Source organism: Podarcis muralis, chromosome 6 (assembly GCF_964188315.1).
Source record: "Podarcis muralis chromosome 6, rPodMur119.hap1.1, whole genome shotgun sequence".
Classification (NCBI taxonomy): Eukaryota; Metazoa; Chordata; class Lepidosauria; order Squamata; family Lacertidae; genus Podarcis; species Podarcis muralis.
In genome coordinates, this window is record NC_135660.1 from 28,303,208 (window position 1) to 28,326,203 (window position 22,996).

The 22,996-nt window shown below is 41.2% G+C and overlaps 1 protein-coding gene across 1 annotated transcript in view; it reads left to right on the forward strand.

Annotated features, from left to right (window-relative positions):
* Positions 1-22,996, forward strand: part of DNER (delta/notch like EGF repeat containing) — a 112,684-nt gene that overhangs the window by 59,090 nt on the left and 30,598 nt on the right. The window contains exons 2-6 of the mRNA XM_028731156.2: positions 1,236-1,532; positions 4,380-4,474; positions 7,735-7,901; positions 14,272-14,417; positions 20,716-20,869. Of these exons, the coding sequence (XP_028586989.2) occupies positions 1,236-1,532; positions 4,380-4,474; positions 7,735-7,901; positions 14,272-14,417; positions 20,716-20,869 (859 nt within the window). The remainder of the gene's footprint in view (positions 1-1,235; positions 1,533-4,379; positions 4,475-7,734; positions 7,902-14,271; positions 14,418-20,715; positions 20,870-22,996) is intronic.

Consider the following 22,996-nt stretch of genomic DNA (forward strand, 5'->3'; position numbering starts at 1 on the left):
TGGTCTCCAGAACATTAAAGACAATGGCATCTGCTTGAACATTGCAAATTTGAACTTTTAGATCTCTTAAAAGAGATCTCATGTACACAGAAGCAAAGTTGCAATGTTGAACTGTTGAATTAGACTTTGTTTGGTTTCTAATACATACTTGTGCTGACTGAAGCTCATTCATCAAGAGTTCCATTTATTTATTTCAAAAAATTCCTTGCGATGATAGAATGATTGAAAGAAGGGAAAGCTTTCACCTTTGATGTGAGTATGGAGAATGGATTTAGAGAGAGAGATTAGGATACATATTTGTGGATCCTACACAATGGGAGAAAGTGGGGGAAGGTACCAAAATAAAGAAATAGGTGGGATGATGCAGAATGGTGCACTGAAAACACTTTCTTTGTTAATTAGTCCCAATGTGTTTTGAGAGCTCTTCCTTAGGGATATGGTGCCCTATATTCTAAACATTACTAGTGAAATTGCTACACTATTTAGAATGGAGTACATAGATGAAGGGTTTTTTTGAAGTGTGTACTGGTGTTGATTCCACAAGAGGGATCAAGTGGCTTCATGACCTGTAAAAACATAGATGAATCAGCTAAATGTACAAGCAACGTCTATTATCCTTTCAGCTCTAAAAACAGCTTTTATTTTATTTTTTTTAAAATAGGTTTTTAAACCATAGCAGCTCTTTCCATAGAAACAAATGTGAAATTTAGCAATTGTTTCATCAGCACCAGTTTTGAAAATGAAATGCAACACAAGGCCATTATTTATTTATTGAATTTCACGCCAGGCAAGGCCGTAACTAGGGGCTGTGGAGGGCAGAGTATCAGTGACTGGGTAGAGTCATATCAGAAATATCGCTGTGACCCTCAGTTAACTCAGCCAAGAGCGAGAGGGAAGGATACCTAGATGATTTTTCCTTTGGTTCATACAACCAGCACACTACATTTTTAGATACTGAAACCTTCCTAATAGTACACGATTCCACAGCATTCCTTTCTTAGGACTTTCCTACCTATCTTAGCCAAATCTTTGTTTGTTACTTTGCCTTATGGCACCCACTAGAATATGGCAACTGATTCACTGAAGTGTGAACAAAGAACCATATGCAATCTCTAATGCAAAGCCTTTGAAGTCCTTTAGGCTACATAATGAGTATTAGTCAACTACCATTAGTGGTTGAACATGCAAAGCTGATGTTGTGGTATTAATTGATTCATTATATTGTTTCTCTTCAGTTTGTTTCAGATCCATGTGCCAGCAATCCCTGTCACCATGGCAACTGCAGCAGTAACGCTGGTGGATATCTCTGTGTTTGTAATGAAGGCTACGAAGGTACAAACTGTGAGCACTCGTTTTACAGTCCTCCCGTCTCTGGCTGGACAGAGTCAGAGGCACCAATCCAAAACAGGCCAGTATTGGCCACTGTTGAACCTGACATGGTCTTGCCGCGGTCGCAGGCAACAGTGACGCTGCCTACATGGGAGCCAAAGGAAGGTCAGAAAGTTGTGGATCTAAAATGGAATGAAGTAGAGGTAAGACCTTTTATTTCAACAAAAAAACATGTCAAGTCATTTGGGAAATTGCCTATAAATGACTTTGCATATGGAAAGAGTGAGGAGTCTGGAAAGTAGCACAGAAAGCATCTTCTAATTAATTTATTTTAATGACCAGGACACTACCAAACGAATGGTTGTTAAGTTATGAATATATAAATTCCTTGGAATGTTTTGTTGCATTATATGAAGTGCAGAGTCTTGCTAAGCAAGTGATGGGCTAGGAGTCAAGCAACTTAATGCTCACAATGCCACATGGGTGCAAAGAGAGTGACTGGGACCAAAGGAAAGAGAAAATGCCATCCTACAGAAAATGCACACAGCTCTGATTGTTATTCATATTGTAATGGTAAAGGCCTGTACCTGATTCAAGTCCAATATATATCCAAGATCTTGTACCTGATTTGAGTCCAGTATGTATAGAAGTTTTTCAAAAAGCAAATTAAAGGAAGCCCAATGAAATTATCCTACCCCATTCTTAAATCTCTCCCTTGGTATAACCTATCCATACCGCATAGAGCAGTGGCTCCCAATTAGCTAAGTACTGTCCCCTCACCCCCATTTTTCAAAAGCTAAGCCACCTCCTACTTTTGAAAATGTGTTTTTGGGCGCCACAATCTGTACCATATTGCTACTACACCTGCAATCTGATTGATCAGCTAGTTTTGTAAAATCGTTTTTTGAGTAGACAGGGACTTTGGTAATCTTTCATAATATGGTGCCCAAGACAGGAGTGAGCCAGCAGTAAATCACACTAAGCAAGTTGGCGTTAGCTCTTTATTAGCAAGGATGGGTTCTGCACAGTAGTGTCGGACCTAATGAGCACAGCATCTCTGGCAGGTCTTGCCCGACATGAAGCAGTTGCTGAGACTGAAGGTCCTTGCCTCCCCACAGGGTCCCCTCCTCTCCAGGGTTTCCCCCAAGCATTCTGAGACGGTTCCTGTGTGAAGCTAACTTCTCCCCTGCCCTCTTTATGCCTCTCCTGGTTCTGGGAGACAGGGGGAGGGGAGCTCATTGCAGCAGGAGAGGGAGACACCCATGCCTCTTGGGCTCCCTCTTCTCCTGCTTCAGCTTCTGCCCCTGATTCTGGGCTTCTCTCTGCCACAAACATTCCTTCCACCCACTCACTAAGCCCAGTTACCTCTTCAGATTCCCGACACCTCCTTCCAGTCATAGAATCATAGATTGTAGAGTTGGAAGGGATCCTGAGGATGATCAAGTCCAATTCCCTGCAATGCAGGAATATGCAGCTGTCCCATACGGGGATCGAACCTACAACCTTGGTGTTATTCACACTGTGCTCTAACCAGCTGAGCTATCCCTTCTCCCTTCTCCCTTCTCTCCCTCTGACCACTCATTATCATCATCCCACCACCAGTCCCCTGGCTCTGAGCCTTCTTTCCTTAGGGATTCCCCAGTTGGTTCCTCATGCCATCCTCTGTATCCAACCAGTCCATGACACCCTGTGCGAGGTCAAAATTTTGTGTCCCCAAATGGATCTTCTCAATTATGGATCTTGTGCGGGGGAACCATCCGCATGCCCTAAATACAGTGCTGTTCGGAGGAACAGACTTTTGCCTGAAAACCTGCCTTGCAATGAGATGCACTCATAGGTCATGGATTTATTTCGTTGGCAGGTTCTCTTGGCTCCATTTCCCCCCCTGGTAGAAAGCTTTCTGTCGCTGGGAAAATGATAACAGGCTTCTTTGTTGCTGGGATCAGGTGGCAGAGCATTGCTATCTGTGATTTGTTGAAACTCTATGCGATAGTAAGCATAGCTGAGAGATGCTATCAGCTGTTCCTGCTACAGTTCCTGAAATCCCATGAGCTTCTATTACCTGCTGTTAAAAGGGCTGTGCTGCAATCTCTTTGGTATCTAGCGTATTACAATGTGAAAATCCATTTATGCTTTTCTAAAGGACTGACTGATACCTTATAAAGGCAAAGTTAAAGTTTAAAGGCAATCTGTTAAAGCACAGAACTTCAGACATTCTTTTTTTTTAAGGTAATATTTCAGGTGAAAATAGTAGTTTCCTGTAGGTAATTAAAACCTGCTGCTCTCCCATATCTATCTAGACACACACACACACACACACAGAGAGAGAGAGAGAGAGAGAGAGACACAGAGAGAGACAGAGAGACAGAGAGAGAGAGAGAGAGAGAGAGAGAGAGAGAGAGAGAGGAATTATATTCACTCAGTTTCCATCACATCTATCTTGGCCCTTAGACCAGAGGTGGAGAGCCACTTTCAGTTAGCAGGGCAGATGTAGAAGTGACCAGTCCTCCGCAGGCCACATTTACAATTGGGCGAGGTCAATCCTGTGAGAGCATATGTCAGACACGGGCTGACATGATTGGCATTTGGCAACAATTTTGAACTGCATCAAAGGCAAGTCACATCTGAAAGGGAAAAGTTGGGGTAGACCATGCTCCTGATTGTTCCTTTTCAGCCGTATCTTCCATTCATTTGTTAATGAATGTGCACTGCATTGCCAAGGGACAACTGGGAATGCACAGAAAGGTTTCTACTTGTTCCTTTGCAGCTGCAGGTTTATCTGTCCCATGTCTGTAGTCACATGGTATCAGGTGAGTGACTGGTGGGCATTGGCTGGCCTAATGGCCATGCTGGCCAAATTGGGAAGGTTGGCAAACCTAATTAGGCCCATGGGGTGGAGGTTCTCCATCACTCTCTTAAACTGTAAGACTTTGTGTGATTTGTTTATGTTGGTGAATACCAATTTCAGTTTTTCTGTGTATTATTTTTACTGTTTAAATAGCATTGGGCATGTGAAAAGTCCTGATAAATACTCTTTCCCCCCCTTCCAGATAATCCCTGATGTGGCTTGTGGCAATGCTAGCTCCAATAATTCTGGCGGGGGACGCCTAATCTCTTTTGAAGTTCCACAGAATACATCTATAAAGTAAGAAATTGCTACACCTTAGACTTATTATACAGATATGCTTAAAGCAATTTTCATTGTCGAACTCATTAATCTCAGGTGTTTTATCCAGGAGTGGTAACAAGCAGGGTTTTTTAAAATTGTTTGATCAGAACACTTGAATACCCTGCTTTATTTTTGAGGTGGGGGGGATGAGCAAGTGTTCTACTGCTATCAGTACTGCAAGATAAGGATATGTTGGAGGTAACAAGAAAATTCATAGAAATTTAGGGAGCATGCTTCGTGGTATCTCTGATGTAACTGATAATAGAAGACTCCTTGCTCCCCCCCAGACTAAATTGCTAAAATTAAATACTAAAAATAATTGTTGATACTCCCTTGTCCCTGCTATCCTCCCTCTTGCTGAAGTCAGAAGATTCTCACTTCCAGGGAAGAGGATGGTGGTAACAGAAAGCAGATGGCTCTCTTCCAGACAGAAAAGTGCCAGTGTGGTGTAGTGGTTAGACCGTTGGACCAGAACGTGTGAGACCAGGGTTCAAATTGCCACTTGGCCATGAAGCTTACTGGATGACCTTGAGCTAGTCACTGCCTCTCAGCCTAACCTACCTCACAGGGTTTATTTTGAGGATTAAACAAGGAGGAGGAGGAGGAGGAGGAGGAGGAGGAGAACCACGATCTCCTTAGGAAAAAAAAGTGGGAGTTAAACACAGTGAATGAATGGATGTCTTTGAGGGGCCCCTTCTCATCTGCAAATTACATGTTCCACTTCTTTAAGAGGAAAGGAGATGAACAGGTTACAGAAGGCCTCATTTCTAGCTAGAGGTTATGGGATTTGTAGTCAACCAAAAGAGGGAAAAGAAGAGGGCATCAAGTCCCATGAATACCCATCAGTAAAGGACACTGTGCATGAAGAACTCTGCCATCTGTCCCCCCCTTTCCCAATGTAAGGGGTTTTTGTTTGTTTTGTTTGGTTTGGGAAGGGGGAAAAGGTGATGGAGGCAAGGTGCACTGTTAGAATTTGCTTGAAGTGGCTGGATCCTACTTGAATTAAGTCCTGCCAATTTGATGTGGTGGATTTCACCTTTTATAGCTTCTGCTTCTTGAGTACTTGTCCCACCTCTTAATTCTAACTGTGTTTGCAACAGAACCTTCCAAAATACTCATTGATGCACTCATTGTTGTGGAAAAAGTAGAGGAGGAAGGTGAAGTGAAAGAGACAGAGACCCATTGAAACTGAGGGGAATGATTTGATCAAGAATGTCTACAAAGCCCACTTGGTGTAAAAAGGCCGATGGGTGATGAAAGAACGATCAGTTTGGAGAGGGAAGAATGATGAAAAGCCATAACATTCTTTTCACAAGTGAGAAATTTGACCTTCAGGAAACCTAACAACAATGCAGATGAAGAGCGATTGCTTTTTATAAAAAAACCCCATAAACTCTAAATATTTGCATTCAAGCCAAAACAGTATGATTTTAATTAAAGCTGTGTTCTTAATCTGCTGTGATTGAGTGACTGTGGATATTACTGTGGCATACTATTGCTACTCCGGAAAAGATGGGCCATTAATTTTTCTGTGCTCCTCAGAAAGTAATTAATTAATTATTAATTGACAACTAGGGACTTAAAAGGAAACATTTGTCAAATTTAGCCCTCCTTCCTTCCTCTCCGGCTCTCTTGCCTACAGTCCTCATACTTCCAAAGCTTCCTTAACTTATTCATTAATTTCCTAAAAATAGCATACGGTCCTTCTGTACTTAGCCTGATGTGACTTCTCCCAGATTCTCCCCTTCTTTCTACTTGGCGCGTGGAATTCATTGTAGCGCTAAGGAGATCTCTCTGTTGGTGCAAGCCTTGCTGCTTCCTCCTGAGTGCTGTTCCAGGGCTTCTTTTGACTTCCTCGATCCAATTTGGAGGTAGGGTGGGATAGGGAGGAAGGTGAAGCCCTGTTGCACTTTCAGGACTCAATATGTTAGCTGCCGCATTGGTTGAAACCTGCCTCCCGGCCTTTTCCTTCATCGTCCAGGCCTTTGCTGCCTCTTTCCCCTGAAGATTCTGAAGGCCAGAATACATGTTACATCATCCATGCCGCTTTTAAAGAGCGCACTTCAACTATTTTGAAGAAATAAACAGCCGCAAGGCCTTAAACTGGAATGTGGTCCAGCAACAGTTGAGTTGCATGTTGATTATCCACATTTTACTATACACAGTACAGTGTGAGACTGTCTACATTGACTGGCAGTGGTTCTCCAGGGTTTCAGACAGGATTCTCTCCCAGCCCTTACCTGGAGATTCTGGGAACTGGACCTTGGAGCTTCTGCATGCAGAACTGATGCTGTACCATTGAGCTGTGGCCCTTCCTGTGTAATCTGCCCCTAGAGGTTTGGTTTACTGCAGATAGCACCTTTTGGGGAAAGTAGAAGCTGCCCGGGGGCACTTTGCAGCTGGACCCTGATCCAGTTGAAGTGTGAACGATGGAACATGTAGTTTGGTACTAATTCTCAGATTATCTCCCATTGTCTCCCTCTTCTGTCAGCCTTTGCTTTAGCTCCTTATGCTGTTTCTTCATTCAGCTCCTTTACCTCTATTTACCAGTAGGACCTCACTCATTCATTCATTTGTTTATTACACTTATTTCTCAGTCTTCTTCAGAGGAGCTCAGGGCAGCTTAAAGCATCCAACCGCTTCCAACATCCAAGAACCCTGTGTGGTAGGTTAGGGTGAGAGACAGTGATGGGCCCAAAATTGCCCAATGAGCTTCCTGGCTGAGTGGGGATATGAACCCTGCTTTCCTAGCTAGTCCAGCACTCTAACCACTCACTCACTCTCTCTGTTGAAAGAAACCTTCCTGGGGTGGACTTTTTAAATAGTCCAATGCCCACACAAATGGGCCTAAGGTTATAGCTGGTCTAGTTAATTCCCTTCCATTGGCTGGAACAGGAAGAAACATAAACAAAGGAATAAACTGGGTGGTTCACCACCCTATCAGCAAGCAAAGATTTGGAGGCAGCAGCGACTCCTCTGTAGATCTTTCTCCTGCCTCCAAGTAGGTCGATTGCTCTGTTAATGTTTCCTTTGGTTTTCATCCTGACCTCTTTCAGGAGTCAAATGCTTGGGGAAATACGTTACAAATACTTGTTGCATCAAGTTAGCCATCTTTTGATTCTGGATCATTATTGCCTTTTTATATTATTGAGTGATATACTATAAGCTCAGACCTTTAAAAAAAAAAAATCCATGTGTTTTGTTTAGTGTTTTGACTCTTCTTCTCCTCTCTTTAGCATAAGACAAGATGCCACAGCTTCCCTTATCTTGTTATGGAAGGTCACAACAGAAAGATTCAAGCAGTGCTCGCTTATAGATGCCACAAGTGTCACTCTTCTGCAAGCAATGGGCGGACTCGTCCTGACAGAGGAAATGCTTGTGTTAGGAAACAACTATTTCATTGGTGAGTTTTGATAACACTGTAGATTTCATATCCCACCTTCTGATCTGCTCAGGATGGATTTCAATACAAATTAAAATAAGTACAGTGGTACCTCAGGTTACATACGCTTCAGGCTACTTACGCTTCAGGTTACAGACTCCGCTAACCCAGAAATAGTGCTTCAGATTAAGAACTTTGCTTCAGGATGAGAACAGAAATTGTACTCCGGCAGCGAGGCAGCAGCAGGAGGCCCCATTAGCTAAACTGGTGCTTCAGGTTAAGAACAGTTTCTGGTTAAGAACAGACCTCCACTGTACCACTGTATACACTAAAGCAATTAAAAAACAAAACAAAACCAGCACTAGCTGTCATCAAATGGCTGTAGGCTGAATTCCTTGAGCGTTCCTTACAGACAAGGTGCATCATCTGAAGTTACAAATCCAAGTTATTTATGTTTATGCCAGTTTAAGGTGCTTTTTAAAAAAACCATGTTTTCTTTCTTAAATCCTTTCTCTCCCATATCAGTTTTTATTTGTGAAAGTGACACGGGCCAGAAACACATTGGTTTGTCCAGCTCTACTGCAGGTTATGAGGGTGGTCTTCTTCTGACTCTTGGCCTGGGGGGGTGCTACCTTTGGAATTTGAAGTTTGTTCCAAAGCTTGGAACCTGTGTACCTAATTTGCAGTGCCTGTGTACCTTTTACTCCAACAGATAAGTGAACTCCTAAGAGGAAACTGTAGCTATTTTGTCTGACTATCAAAAGTCAGCATACCTGTAGTATTAGCTATGAAGGTCATGGTTGCTCTGGTAGTCTGTGTTGTCGAAAATGAGTTCAGGTTATGGGTTCATACTATACCTTAATCTCAGCCTATTGTGGCTCCCTCTCTGTTCCTTTATCCTCCTTTGAATGCTGCAGTATGCAGTATGGAGTTATGCACACATCAGCAAAGGGGGAAGAAGGCGGCTGCAGAACCTCTCATACGGCAGAGAACTAGAGCAACCTTTCAGCATAGGAGCTCATGGTATCTTTTAATGTCCAGGAATAGCATAACCTTATTCAGGAACACAACCCTCTGACCATATAAGAATGCAATTGCTCTACAGTTTTGGATTGGATTCCCCACCTCATATCTCTGCCCTCTTCCAAAAAACGCACATAAAGATGGCAATGAATGAAAAAACATATATTTTTCCTTAGCACAAATGAGTTTTGAAAAGCATTTTGCAAGATTCTAACAGTAATTAGTTGATTGTGTAGGAACAGATTTTATTAGCTACTTTTAATCTTTTCCCTCATTGAAATGAGGAAGATGCAAGAGATTAATGCAGTTTTTTCTTTGATCATTGGCCTACATCATCTACTTTCTAATCTATTGCTGCAAAATTTAACCTTTTCAGTCTGATAACTCTTTTGCAAGTTCTTCCAAATAATTCTCGTGTGCCAAACACAAACCATTCAAGGAAGTAAATTATTTGCTTTAGTAGTGCCTCTTGGTATCTAATTAACTAAATTAGCAATTGCTTAAAGATGCTCAAACACCACTGCAAGAAATCCAACAGGCGTCTGCGCCAAGATGGTAATTAGCCAATCAAGTGATTCAGTGCACAAATAGTATCTGTGTAGGAAATAATGTACTACATCTAGAAATTACCAGCAAGCATCTTCTGATCTGGTCATGCAGCGTGAACATGTGCACATAACCCAGCTAGGCTACCTGTGAACTTAGGAAAAGAAGGAAGGAGACCACAAACGTGAACAAGGTTATTATTAGTTTTAAGATTGAGCCCAACACATTTCAAATAAGTTCTTCCTCAGCGGTACTCATGAACAACCTGGTGGCATCTGCACACTGTCACAACTTAATTACAGCTTTTTTTGCTTTCTTTCCTCCCTATGCAAAACTGACACCCGTTGCTTGATCTTGGAACTTTTTGTCAGAATGAAGTATATTTTGAACAACACCTGAATAACCCCTTATCAGAAGATTAGGCTGTCAAAAACCATAGTTATGACTATGCAGTGCTTCAAGTTTTAAAGATATGTATCTGGCTACACACATCTTCAGATGAGGTAGCTTGTTTCAGTTCAGTAAGTCATAGTAATACGTTGTCACAATCTGGTGGTGATCGGTGCACATATCCCTAGCTAGATGGAAGATTGCAAACAGTTTTGCACTGGACAAACTATGCGTCTGCAGAGCTATATGTGAATAGCTCTATAAGAGAAATAGGAATTGTGCTTAACAAGGGTTTGGGAGCAGCCACAACTCAATGGAAGAGTGCATTCTTGCATGCTGAAGGTCTTATATGAGGTTTTTGGAATTTCAAGGTATGGGTGGAAAAAAACCCTGTCTGAAATTCTGGCAAGCCACTGAGATGATACTTCAGAAATGGACCAATAGCTTGACTTGCTGAAAGCAAGACAGGCTGGGTCTGGTTATTTACTATTTATAACAAATATTTACATACCTCTATTCATAAAAACATTAAAGCAGTACACAATAACCATACATAAAACCATACAATAAAAAACATATGTTTAAAATCAGAGATTATATTATAAAAGGATATGTTCTTAATTGCCATCATAAGCTTTGCGGCATAGGAAAGCTTTCAACAGGTGCTTAAAGGTTAAAATAGAAGATGGCTTCCTAACACTGAGGTCCACCTCCGAGGGCCTTCTGGTGGTTCCCTCACTGCGAGAAGTGAGGTTACAGAGAACCAGTCAGAGGGCCTTCTCGGTAGTGGCGCATACCCTGTGGAACGCCCTCTCAACAGATGTCAAGGAAACATCTGACTTTCAGAAGACCTCTAAAGGCAGCCCTGTTTAGGGAAGTTTTTAATGTTTGAAGTTTTATTCTGTTTTTAGTGTTCTGATAGAAGCTGCCCAGCCAGATCATCATCATCATTATCTCAATTTGCAGACCAGGCTGGTGAAAGAAAGGCCCAGTTTCTTGTTGTTAGTAAATGAGCCATGCCAACTTGTGGGACGAGCAATGGTGCTCCTGCAGATGACCTCAGTGATCAAGCTAGGATATAAAGGCTTGGGAGACACTGAAGATACCCTGGACCTAAGTTGCTCAGGGCTTTGTGAATCAATACAAGGACCTTGACTTTGACTTAGTAGTAGATGGGTAGACAGTGCAAATGTTTTAACAATAGTGTCACATGTTGCCAACTGTGTGAATCCATCAGCAGTCTAGCCACTCTATTCTGCATTAGCTGGAATGTCCGAACATAGGTCCCACATAGAGTGCATTGCAGTAATCCAGCCTTGAAGCTACCAATGCATGGACAACAGAGGTCAAGTTATCCCTGTCCAGAAATGACTGTAGCTGGCAAACCAGACAAAGTTGGTAAAAATGTACTGATGACATATAGTTCCAAATCTTCATTATCACTCACACAGGCAGAAACTGCTGCTAATTTTTTATTATTTTTGTAGTAGCAGCAAACATGATATATAAAATATTAGATGAGGTATGGGAGTTCCCAATATAGCTTGGGACTATCAAGTTGTAAAATCTCTTCCACTCTGGTTCTGTCTAAGGGAGGGTGGCTATATTTCCTTCCCCATCCCTCCTCCTCAAAATCCGATAGACTCAATCACAAGTGTGCTTGTAGTCGTTTAGTCGTGTCCGACTCTTCGTGACCCCATGGACCAGAGTACGCCAGGCACTCCTGTCTTCCACTGCCTCCCGCAGTTTGATCAAATTCATGTTCGTAGCTTCGAGAACACTGTCCAACCATCTCATCCTCTGTCGTCCCCTTCTCCTTGTGCCCTCAATCTTTCCCAACATCAGGGTCTTTTCCAGGGAGTCTTCTCTTCTCATGAGGTGGCCAAAGTCTTGGAGCCTCAGCTTCATGATCTGTCCTTCCAGTGAGCACTCAGGGCTGATTTCCTTCAGAATGGAGAGGTTTGATCTTCTTGCAGTCCATGGGACTCTCAAAAGTCCCATGGACTGCAAGTGTGCAGCCAGCACATACAGTTGGATCAGGGCCTATGTATAGAGTTTTAGCAATGAGAATTATTTTGTAGGTCACATTTAAGGTCCTTAGTAATGCAAAGAATCTCATACTAATAACTCATGAACATTCCCCCTGGCAATGCGCTCTAGGCTAGTTTTGCAGTAAACGGTCTTAGGATAAATGATAGAGGCAGATAAAAAAGAGAAAGTGTGCGAATGGCATTTATTTGTTGAATTCAACGGGGCATTAACTGCAAAGTTAATAAAGCAAATAGTTGCTTTATTAAGTGAGTCAGGCGCAGAAGTAAGCATGTCATGGAAAGTAAGATGTATTAGCTTCTTTTTTCAGTTAAATGAATTGCCATTGTGGGCAGCCTTCTATTCCCACTACACACACACACACACACACACACACACACACACACACACACACACACGCCATGGGAGTGAATCTGTATCATGACTTGTGATGTTCCCTTTGGGCATTGTGTTCTAAATTAAAAATTAAATGCTGCTGGGTTGCTGAGGACAGCCAAGCTACCTCTTGAAGTGGTGGCAAAGCTTCCCCACCCCCCATTTAAAAACTGAGAGGGGATGGGGGAGAGGGAACTTTCAGCCATCTTATCTAGAAGGGCAGGTCCCTCCCAGATTTCTTAGAATTCAGTACCCATACCCTGACACCAAATCATAAATTTAAGCAGCCATGGTGCACTCGGAAGCCTGCCTGCTCATTTATCCTTCTCCTTGTCCTAGGATATGGCTATATATTGTGCTACTTATGCATTACAGGCACCACAGCAAATACAATATTCCAGTTACGGAGCAGAATTTCCCAAGAAGTTGAAACATCTGAGAAAATATGGTCTAACTCATTAAAAATGGAAGTGCATTTCCCATTAGAAAAGTTCAAGAATAACGGGGGGTTCAGGATTAGTTCTACTTACCTTACAAATACAGATAGGTAGCCGTGTTGGTCTGCCATAGTCAAAACAAAAAAAATTCCTTCCAGTAGCACCTTAAAGACCAACTAAGTTAGTTCTTGGTATGAGCTTTCGTGTGCATGCACACTTCTGAAGTGTGCACTTTTCGTGTGCATGCACACTTCTGAATGTGTATCTGAAGAAGTGTGCATGCACACGAAAGCTCATACCAAGAACTAACTTAGTTGGTCTTTTAAGGTGCTACTGGAAGGAATTTTTTTTGTTTTACCTTACAAATGTTATTTTTTTGGGACAAAAGCAACATTAGGATTAAATTTAGAAGGGAAGCTAGGGTTCCCCCCTCCCCTCATTCAAATGCCTCAGGAGGGGGGAAAAATCCATCTTATATATTTTTCTGTCTCACACTTTTCCGTAGTTGTGGTGATTTGCATAAAAATGGAACATTTGTTTCCTTAGAGCACTGGCTGTTAAGTCTGAGAGAAAACTTAATCTCATATGCATTTCGGCGGTATTCAGCACTGCCAAGAGTCATGTTGCAAATAGGTTATAGCTTCAGGTGAGGAAAAACAGCATGAGCAACAGAGTTGCAAATTCCGCACTTGGTTTTCTTTAAATGTACACAGAAAGAGGAGAGAGCAAAGAAAACATATTCAGTATAAGCAGCATGATTGTTTTTCTCAGCATGGCTACTGACATCATGCCATCGTGGGCTTTTAAGAGTTGTACTGTCGCAGCACAACTGATGTGCTGTTCCAAGTCGCAGTGTAACACATTGCAAAATGTGTGTATTCTCGCTTCTAACTCATCTTGATTTCTGTTCGAGGAGCCATTCACCTCACACAGGGCAATCCACAGTCCCCCCCCTTCCCACCCCAACCCCCCCAAGACCAAGTGTGCTTGGTCTTCATTGGCCTGTTACTGTGTGTATATGAGGAATATTTATACTTCTGTAAACTTCTAGGGTTCCACCAAACATCCCTCTTGTTTATCAGCGACCCTCTTTCTTGAGGGGTGTGTGTGTGTGTCATATTCCCTGGCATTCACCACCTCAGCTTTCTACTAGTGTAACTTCTAAGCACACATTTCGCATTTGCTGGTATAAGAGAGCTTGGACCTAATCAACAGGGATCGTAGAAAGATAGAAAACTGCTTTATACTGAGTCAGACTATTAGTTCATCTAGTATTGTCTACACTGTGTGGCAGTAGCTCTCCAGGGTGTAACATGCATGCACTGAGCTCTACGAGGTACCATCTCAAAGCCCGGTAAAAGCAGCCATTGGAGGCCCCTGCTTGTGTCATGGTGCAGGGAATTAACATTTCCCCTGTACCTACACGGCATCTTAAACACATGTCTCCCCCATGTCTGGTCTTCCTGGTCTAGTCACATGACAATGATTTGGCAAGTTATTATTATTTTAAAAAATAAATAAAAATAAATCACAGTATTTTAATAATAATGTATTTGGTCTCTTTTCCTTAGGTTTTGTGAATGATTCCGTCGCCAAATGCATTGTGGCTTTACGCTTGACTGTGATAGTAAAAGTCAGCACATGCTTGGCAGGAGAAAGCCCGTCAGATGACCTTCCGTGTTCAGGGAAAGGAAAATGTATCACAAGAGCTTCTGAGGTAAGAGGCATCATTATGCCTGCTGCATGGAGTGGGACAGAAGCTGGAGAGGGCTGAGGAAGGAAGGAAGGAAGGAAGGAAGGAAGGAAGGAAGGAAGGAAGGAAGATGGATCAGTATCCCACCTTGTCCATGAGAGGCTCATGGGGACTGATGGATGACCCACATTGGGCAGGTACTAGGCAACACGACTAAATGACTAAACAACAACAAAGGCCACAGGAAGCGGCAACTAGCTGGTGGATGAACTGCTAAAGGGCAGCTGGAGAGAACAGCTATTGGGAGAAAACTAGTAGCAGAATACAGGATACCTGTTGGCAAGTTTATGGATAGTTCTGACCTCAGCCAGGACGAAACCGAGCCATTTATATAATTATCTAGGCTCCAGTGTCTGAAGTGAACTCCCTTTTACCCTTGGTGAGAAGTGACCTATTAGAGGAGCAGTGCTCTGGGCTTAGGATCCATCACAGCTTCCATTCACTGTGATTTCTTGGGAACTACTCATCATCTTTGGCAAAAAGGACCAGGTAATTGGGTGGACCTGTGTAGTTGGGATGGTTCCTCAGAGGCTCTGGGTGCCTGCTATGGGGCACTGGTTTCAGGTATATTAGTTCCATTTAATTCCCAGGCTTCTGTTCCTGTTTGTGAAGCTGGTTTATTGCAGGATTGGGGGTCCTCTAATATTGCATCTCCCAGTTCTGCATTTGGATCGCCTATGAATATTTTCTTCTTCATTTTATTTTTTGGCAAGAGTTCTGTTAATTTTAAAAAGAAAAGAATGAGAAGAAGCCAGCAATTAAAGCCTTCCCTACCCAGACAAGAACAGAAACTGAAGGATGTTGCAGCAGCTCTGCAAGTTGTTGGACACCTTCAAGGCCTTCCACCACAAAGTCTGCCCTTAATATTGCTAATGGTTATGTTAATTGTGGATAGCATAACCTCAGTAATGTGGAAACAACTATAGCATTTCATTCTAGGAAGCTATTTTTACAAGGTGGTGGTGAATGAATTGTTAGAAAATCAGTATAGAGGCAATCGTGTTGCTGTACTCATCACAAGATGTTTTATTACTTTTTCAGTTTTTGGAAGACACTTGAATATGCTCTGTGTTTTCCAGATAGTTTTGCGTGTTATGTATGCTTCCTATTATTATGTTGTATTGTGTCAGGCCTGGTTCTGCTCCCAGACTTTGCACAGTTCAAAGCATTATACTTGGGATCTTAGGCTTAATCAAGTCAGATAAATGTTATGTGCTATCAGCCTTCCTTAGCTCACTGGAAGGGGGAAAGGTGCTGTTATTAGTGCTCCTGTCACATAGAATAGTTCAGCTAGGATTCCTGGCACAGCAGGAGATTGCAGACATCTGAGGTCTTTGCAGTGACCTTGCCACGAGGATTGAAATTGTTAGATATTCAGAGGTGGTTTAGCCTTCAGTGTCAACATTTATTAGTTACCGAAACTACGAATCTATGAAATCCCCAAGTATTTGGGTAGAGGGGGAAAACCTAGCAACACATTCCTCATATGGGATTTACAAGGACATCTGTCACTTTGGATTTGGAAACTTAAAATGGGTCTTATTCTTAGATGCCAAAGAGATTGAAGCTGCACTTCCGTGTCGGCTTGCCTGAGGACACGCTGAATTCAGTAAGACTTGCTTATGAGTAAGCATGCATAGGATTGCACTGTGATTCCGAACAGCAACGAGTTAATTCTGTTGAAAACTAAGTCAGGCAGCTCCTGCAAGCAGCTGAATATTCCATCAGGCTATAGAAGAGTAAAAGAGATGGGACCACAAGGTCTCTTCATAGTTGTTCCTATGACTTGCATAGACCCCACTCTTGCAAATATTCATGCTCAAATTCATGCTATTGAAACCTCACTTTTGCCTGGGTTGTGTTTCTCCTGGGTCTTACACTTGACAACTAGTTACAAAGCCCTAGAGGAACAATAGCTCAACAAAACTGCTATTAGCAAAGAGCTCACAATATTGGTACTTGGAAATGTCATGTCGTTCTTTCTGCCATCAAGATGTAACCAGTCTCCAGTCTCCTTTAAAGTACTTTTTGAGCTAGCATATAAAGAGGCTTGTTTAAGATGATCAGTTTTATAAGTGCCATCAAAGTACTGCTAGGTTGGCCACCTAATCGTAAGTTCACATAGAGCTTAGATTGAATGTAGGTTTTGCCCAGGCTATTGTTTCCTTTTCCTTAGCAATTCCCCCCACAATTTTATAATAATAATAATAATAATAATAATAATAATAATAATAATAATAATAATAATTTATTATTTATACCCCGCCCATCTGGCTGGGTTTCCCCAGCCACTCTGGGCGGCTTCCAAAAGAATATTAAAATACTGTGATACATCAAACATTAAAAGCTTCCCTAAACAGGGCTGCCTTCAGATGTCTTCTAAAAGTCTGGTAGTTGTTGTTCTCTTTTATTTTATTATTGTATTTTTTGGTCTGCTAGTTGCAGGGCAGAACTTTAAGCCAATAAAACTTGACGCAAACAGTGCAATTTAATCAGTTGGCTCGTGGGAAGTGTAGGCTTAATTAGGTGTGAGATCTTTTGCCACTGTTTTTTTTCCACCTGGGGTGAGAGATGTCCAGAAATGCCTACGTATTACAGCAGTTGGCTGCCCAAACAGTATGCTTAATGTGAATCATCCGTAGCGTTGGGTTCCTTCTTTCTCTGATTTTATTCACAACCCCTTCTCAAATGCTAAGCATGTTCCTAAAAATGAAAATCCAAAAGGAATTTTGCCATAAACAAGCATTGGTGGCAGTGGCTGGTGCTTCCGCTGCCAGAACAAAGATCATTTTTGGGATCATGATCTTTATATTTGGTTCAAAGGTATCTGAATGCACAGTAACAGACCACCTCTAAGCTCTGCTTACCATTCCATAAACAACTGTGGTATTCTGTAATGCTGGAATGGTCAATAAAAGAATTGCTGGACTGCCTGTGATAAAACATTGTAAAATGTTAAAAAGGGAAAAAAATTAAATCCACACCTATCCGTATACAGTTTTGTTTATTTCCTAAACTTATTTATCATTTAATACTAAGTCTCTAAGTGGCTTCCAAAATAGCGATCAAAACTGAAAAACCACAATGCAATGCAACGCAATATAAAACAATCAAATCCCCCCTAAACAAAAACACAAAACATTGTGAAAACATCTCAAGAGTCAATGATCCCTTCCTCCTTCAGCCATCCTCTTTCCTAGTCATATATTGACTCACAATATACTACACTCACCGCACTAACACCATGCCCACACTCAAATTCTGTTGTGGATCTATACAAATCGTGTAGTAGCTCCTCCTCCTCCAATACCACTCATTCCAATCTAGTCCCACATCTAACACACATCTGCCAATACACACAAATACATCATTCACCTAGCTACTCCATTATCTTCCTCTCAGTCACCAATCTATTATCGTTGATCACTCCTTCCACGGTACGAAAAATGCAATGCAATGCTTTTGTTATCTGCTCCTCAGGTGCATCAGTGTCGTTATATATACATTTAGTAATGTTACCTTTGTGGTTTACAGTTTGCAATGTGTTGCCTGGATGGCCATGCAAGGCTGAAGGAGATGAATATATGCAGCATTATTTTATTTATTTATTTTACAGATTGATAAACCACTTTACTGCCGGAAGCTATCAACATAATGTACATTAAGATAATAAGAGTTAAATTACAAAAGATGCAGACTCTTAAAAACAATTTAAACCATATTTGCAAATGTGCAATTAATATTCCATGAAATGATTGGCTCACACTTCAGAGAAAACCTTAAACAAAAATTGACTTCAGTAGTTACCTAAATATCAATATACTAGGTGTCTGCCTAATTTTTTCTGGTAACTGATTCCATGAAACTGGAGAGGCAACTCTAAAATTCCAGTTTCTAGTGGAGGTGGGTTGTGAGCCCCACTTTGAAGTAGGCCTACTCAAGAGTGGGGAAGACTTCCTTTCCCTTGAATTTGGGCCTGCTAAATTTGAGGGAAGCTCATATTGTTGAGCCTCCCCTTTTTGAACATTCACATCATGCCTGCTAAAGGAAACATGAAAGTAGTAAGTAAATAGCTTTATAAATATTCAGTTATTTGTAAGCAGCTGTTCAGGTTGGCTTTTACAAAGGATTATGACAATCGGTAGTTTTCTTAATTCTTTGCTCTTCAAATAAATGAGTATATGTCACCATAAATGTTAACTCTGTGATGGGAGGAAGATGACAGCTGCTTAGCTAATAACTACTAATGGTACCTAATCATCTCTGCATAATAAGTTGTCTAAGTCCCAGTGCTATTACCTGTCTGAAATATTTCTCTGGAAGTGTTGAGACATGCTTCATTGTCAATATTTTCTTAAGAATAAATTGTTCTTTCCATTTCTTTGTAAATTCTTACAATGCATCATCTTTTGACAGGAGCACCGCCCTTTTCGTACATGTTGAATTGTCAAGCTAGTTTTGTTTCTTACCTTCTTTGGAGTTCTCTAATTTATATTTTACATAATCCTTAGCTTTAATTGGAACGGGTTCATATGCTATATTGGTACAGTAAAATAGGAAGCCTCTTTGAGATGTTGCATAAGAAGCAAATAATAATAATAATAATAATAATAATAATAATAATAATAATAATAATAATATAGCAGCAATGCTATATTATCATGTCTACTCAAAAATAAGTCTGACTCAGCTCAGCGGGACTTATTCCACATCATTGGGTTTAGGATTTACAGCCTAAGTCAATAAGGCCATGGGTTTTCTCTGTTTAGTTGGTTGCTTGTTAGCAAAAATCTGAAGAAATTATAGGTAGCATAGCCAATATGATGCCCTCCAGGTATTATTGGACTTCAGCTCCCATCAGTCCTACTTTGCCTTGGCATGTTTTTTCTGTGGCACAGCAGGAGCAGGGGAGAAGTGTTGGAGGAACTATTGTGCATTGTGCTCTAGCACATTCCCACCAAACTATGGTTTGTTTCAAACTATGGTTTGATGTGATGAGTGGATTGGGCTGCTGAGTTCCCCCCTTTAAATAGGCACATATTTTAATACATGTTATGTCTTCTCAGGAAACTTTTTCCATTACCTAGCATTTCCCATCAAGAATAGTTTAAAGACTGAAGGAGAAATGGCTCCTTGATTTGCATAATGACCACCTCAATGTTTTCTGTGAGGTAGCGCAACAGAAGGACAATCCTTCTAATTCAGCAGTCAGAAAGACAGGTGGAAAGGATGAGAATTAAGCATTGGGAAAACGTGACTAGAACAGGAAAATTAAAATAGTTTAATTTGAACTATTTTTTTGACAAATGTGTATGATAGTTTCAGACAGGACCAAGAAACTGCTTTGGAAAGGCAGGTGCTTCTCATGAGAAATAATCTATATTTGCTAAATATAGGACACTCCTGCGATGTGAGTTTTTGCAAGCAAGGCTGGACATAACAAACACCTTATATTTAGCTTTTGGTTTATATAAATGCTTGATAAAGGCAAATGTACTGTGGAGATTTGTGTAACAGTTGCATAAAAAGCGCTGCAGTTTCTAGGACAACAAAATAGCTGTTGTGTAAGCTCCCCCCCCCCCCCCGCATTTCTAATAGTAGTGGAAATTATCACCAAGGTACCAAAGAATAAATGCTGAATATCTAACATACAGGTTCAAAATACGCCACTTACCAGAAGAGTATTTGTACAAGATTATTTTTGCTCTGCCTCTTTTGTATTTCTTCCACATCTCATAGGGCATCTCGTAGCCAAGAGCTGATGTGTTATTCTTTTTTTGCTTATGCTTTGCACTACATCTTGTAATGTACAAAGAGAGTTTGCATAGGAAATATTTGTGCAGTTTCTTGGAAATAATCTCCACTGTACTCAGTGATGTTGTATCGAGGAATCATCAGCTGCATGAATGTGAAATTCTGGCTAAATAATTAGATTTGATTTTTTAAAAATGTGTCAATCCTATGTTTCACTTTGAATTCTCTCCACTCTTTGTGCTTATGAAAAACAAAACTAAAGATGATCCTTAAAAAAAAAGTTTAGTCTATGATAAAGCTTGCGTTAGGCTTAGTTGACAGAAATCTTAAGTTCCGTAGCAGTTTTTATTGCATAAGTACCTTTCATGTGTTATTCCCCCCCCCCCCCGTAGATCTTTTAAGTTTTCTTAATTGATCATTCTCTGTAACCTTGATCAAGATCTTGGTTTCAAAAGAAGCTTTGAGGTTTCATTTTTATAAAGTTCGTTTTATAATCTGTTTGTTCTAGGAAACTTTTTTCTGTGACTGTGAAAGTCAGTATTTGGGTGGTCTCTGTGAAGAATTTGATGCGTGTCAAAGCAATCCGTGTCAGAACAATGGAACCTGTGTGGACATCACAGAAAAGCATGATGGAAGCAATTTCACCTGTACTTGCCCTACTGGTATGTTTAACACTGTGTTTGGAATTGTGTCCTTTTGCATAGTGCAGAGGTTTTTCAACCTTTTTGAGTCCACAGCTCCCTTAACCAACCACATTCTTTCTGTGGCACCCCTGTGTGGCTCAAAAGCCCAGTTATGTCACTCCTTGCCTGCAGAGCTGGCCGCCTCTCACCTTTTTTGAACACACTCCCTTGTGGAGTGTTCCCTTAGACCCCTCTCCTTGGGAGTCCTCTGGGCAGCTGCTGCTGCTGTCCCTGATCTCTGAGCTGCTCACCTGCCCCGAAGAGAGGTGCCTTCCAGAGGTACTATTCGTCTGTGGAACTAATAATAATAATAATAATAATAATAATAATAATAATAATAATAATTTATTATTTATACCCTGCCCATCTGGCTGGGTTTCCCCAGCCACTCTGGCCGGCTTCCAAGAGAATATTAAAATACAATAACCTATTAAACATTAAAAGCTTCCCTAAACAGGGCTGCCTTCAGATGTCTTCTAAAAGTCTGGTAGCTGTTTTTCTCTTTGACATCTGGTGGGAGGGTGTTCCACAGGGCGGGTGCCACTACCAAGAAGGCCCTCTGCCTGATTCCCTATGGCCAGGGCTGCTGCAATTAACAGCTGTGCAAGCTTTTGGGAGGCAGAGACGTGAGAGGGCATCAGAGGAGGTGGGGAAAGAAAGAGGGACAGAGGCCAGTGTTGCCCGTGACACCCCTGACCATGGTACACTGGTTGAAAACCACTGGCATAGTGTCTTTAAGCTTTGCTTTTCAAAACAAAGGCCTGTATTTTTTGAGAATGAGAGTCAACTACATGTTGCCTTAAACATGCACTCCGTATGGCTTTTTAACTTAAAAGTAAGATCCCCTAATCAGGGTTCCCCTAATCAGGATTGTGGCGTGTGTGTCTGGGGTGGGGTGAGGTTTAATCCTGTCCACCCACATGGTTGCAAATGATAATATCACCAATCAAAATGCCAAATTTCAAAAGGAAAAGAAATGCTTTTATTGGTTCCAATGAGAGCATTTTCTTCTGCTACTACTTGGCATTTTGGGGGGAGGGTTTTTTTTTGGTTTTACAAAGATTACAGTGAGAAGGTAACCTCTTCCCATGCTCTATGCTCCTAATCTATATCAGGCTCCTGAACCTCTTTCATATACAAGGAAGTAATTTCCTGGGGAAATTACTTACCTGGGCTTAGAACTGTATTACATCTGCAGCAAAGCCACAGTAGAAATCAGCAGGCATGGGTAGTGAAGTCATGCAGGACTGGTTAGACAGAAGAAGAGGTGACCTGTTCGATACATAGCTGTGGTAAAGATCTTCCCTTGCCCAAGACCAGCCTGTCTCTAATCCACTGCAACAGCATAAATGAACGGCACTCTAATATTATCTCCTCTTATCAGAAACTTCCCTTAGCCTTGTTGAGTGAAGGGACCACAATTTAACCATCATTAAATGTTGGAAGTGCAGAGCTACCTTTTGCATAAATGGCAGATATTTCATGTCCTGTAGGCTTGATATTTCTGTACTGCATTTCAATCCCCCACCTCCACTTTATAAATACAGACAAATAGTTTATATTAACATTTTGAACCTGAGTTAAACACTGGTGGTTGGAGGAAATTAACTCTCGATGCACGTATGTCTTAATCTGTTACATTTAATATAAATATGCAAATGCACCCAAGCATAGCCTTAACAAGAAAGATATGTAAATATAGTTAAGTAATGCTTTAAATTCTATTAACTGCAAAGTACATTTGAGGAGATAAATTAGTCTGTAATTGAACTTGAAGTAGAGTTCCTTGAATGAACTGTATAGTTAAGTTCATAAGTGAGTGAAATCTGTTCATTCAGTAGACATGAATATAGCTTGACCATAACAATATCTGAGAGAAAAATAAAAATGGAACGCCTCCTCAGTCATTTCAAGTGGGTTTTTCGTTTTTGCTTCAGAAGCTATTGTAAACAAATCCAGACTTTAGTTTGAAAGTATCTGGAAGTCATAGTAGCATAATTCTCCTATGTTAGACTCGATATAGAAATTGGGGAGGCTGGAACACGAGAGGCAAGTTTTTCCATGCCCAAACTTCCTCCACCATAAGGACAAAAGATGACCCTGCAG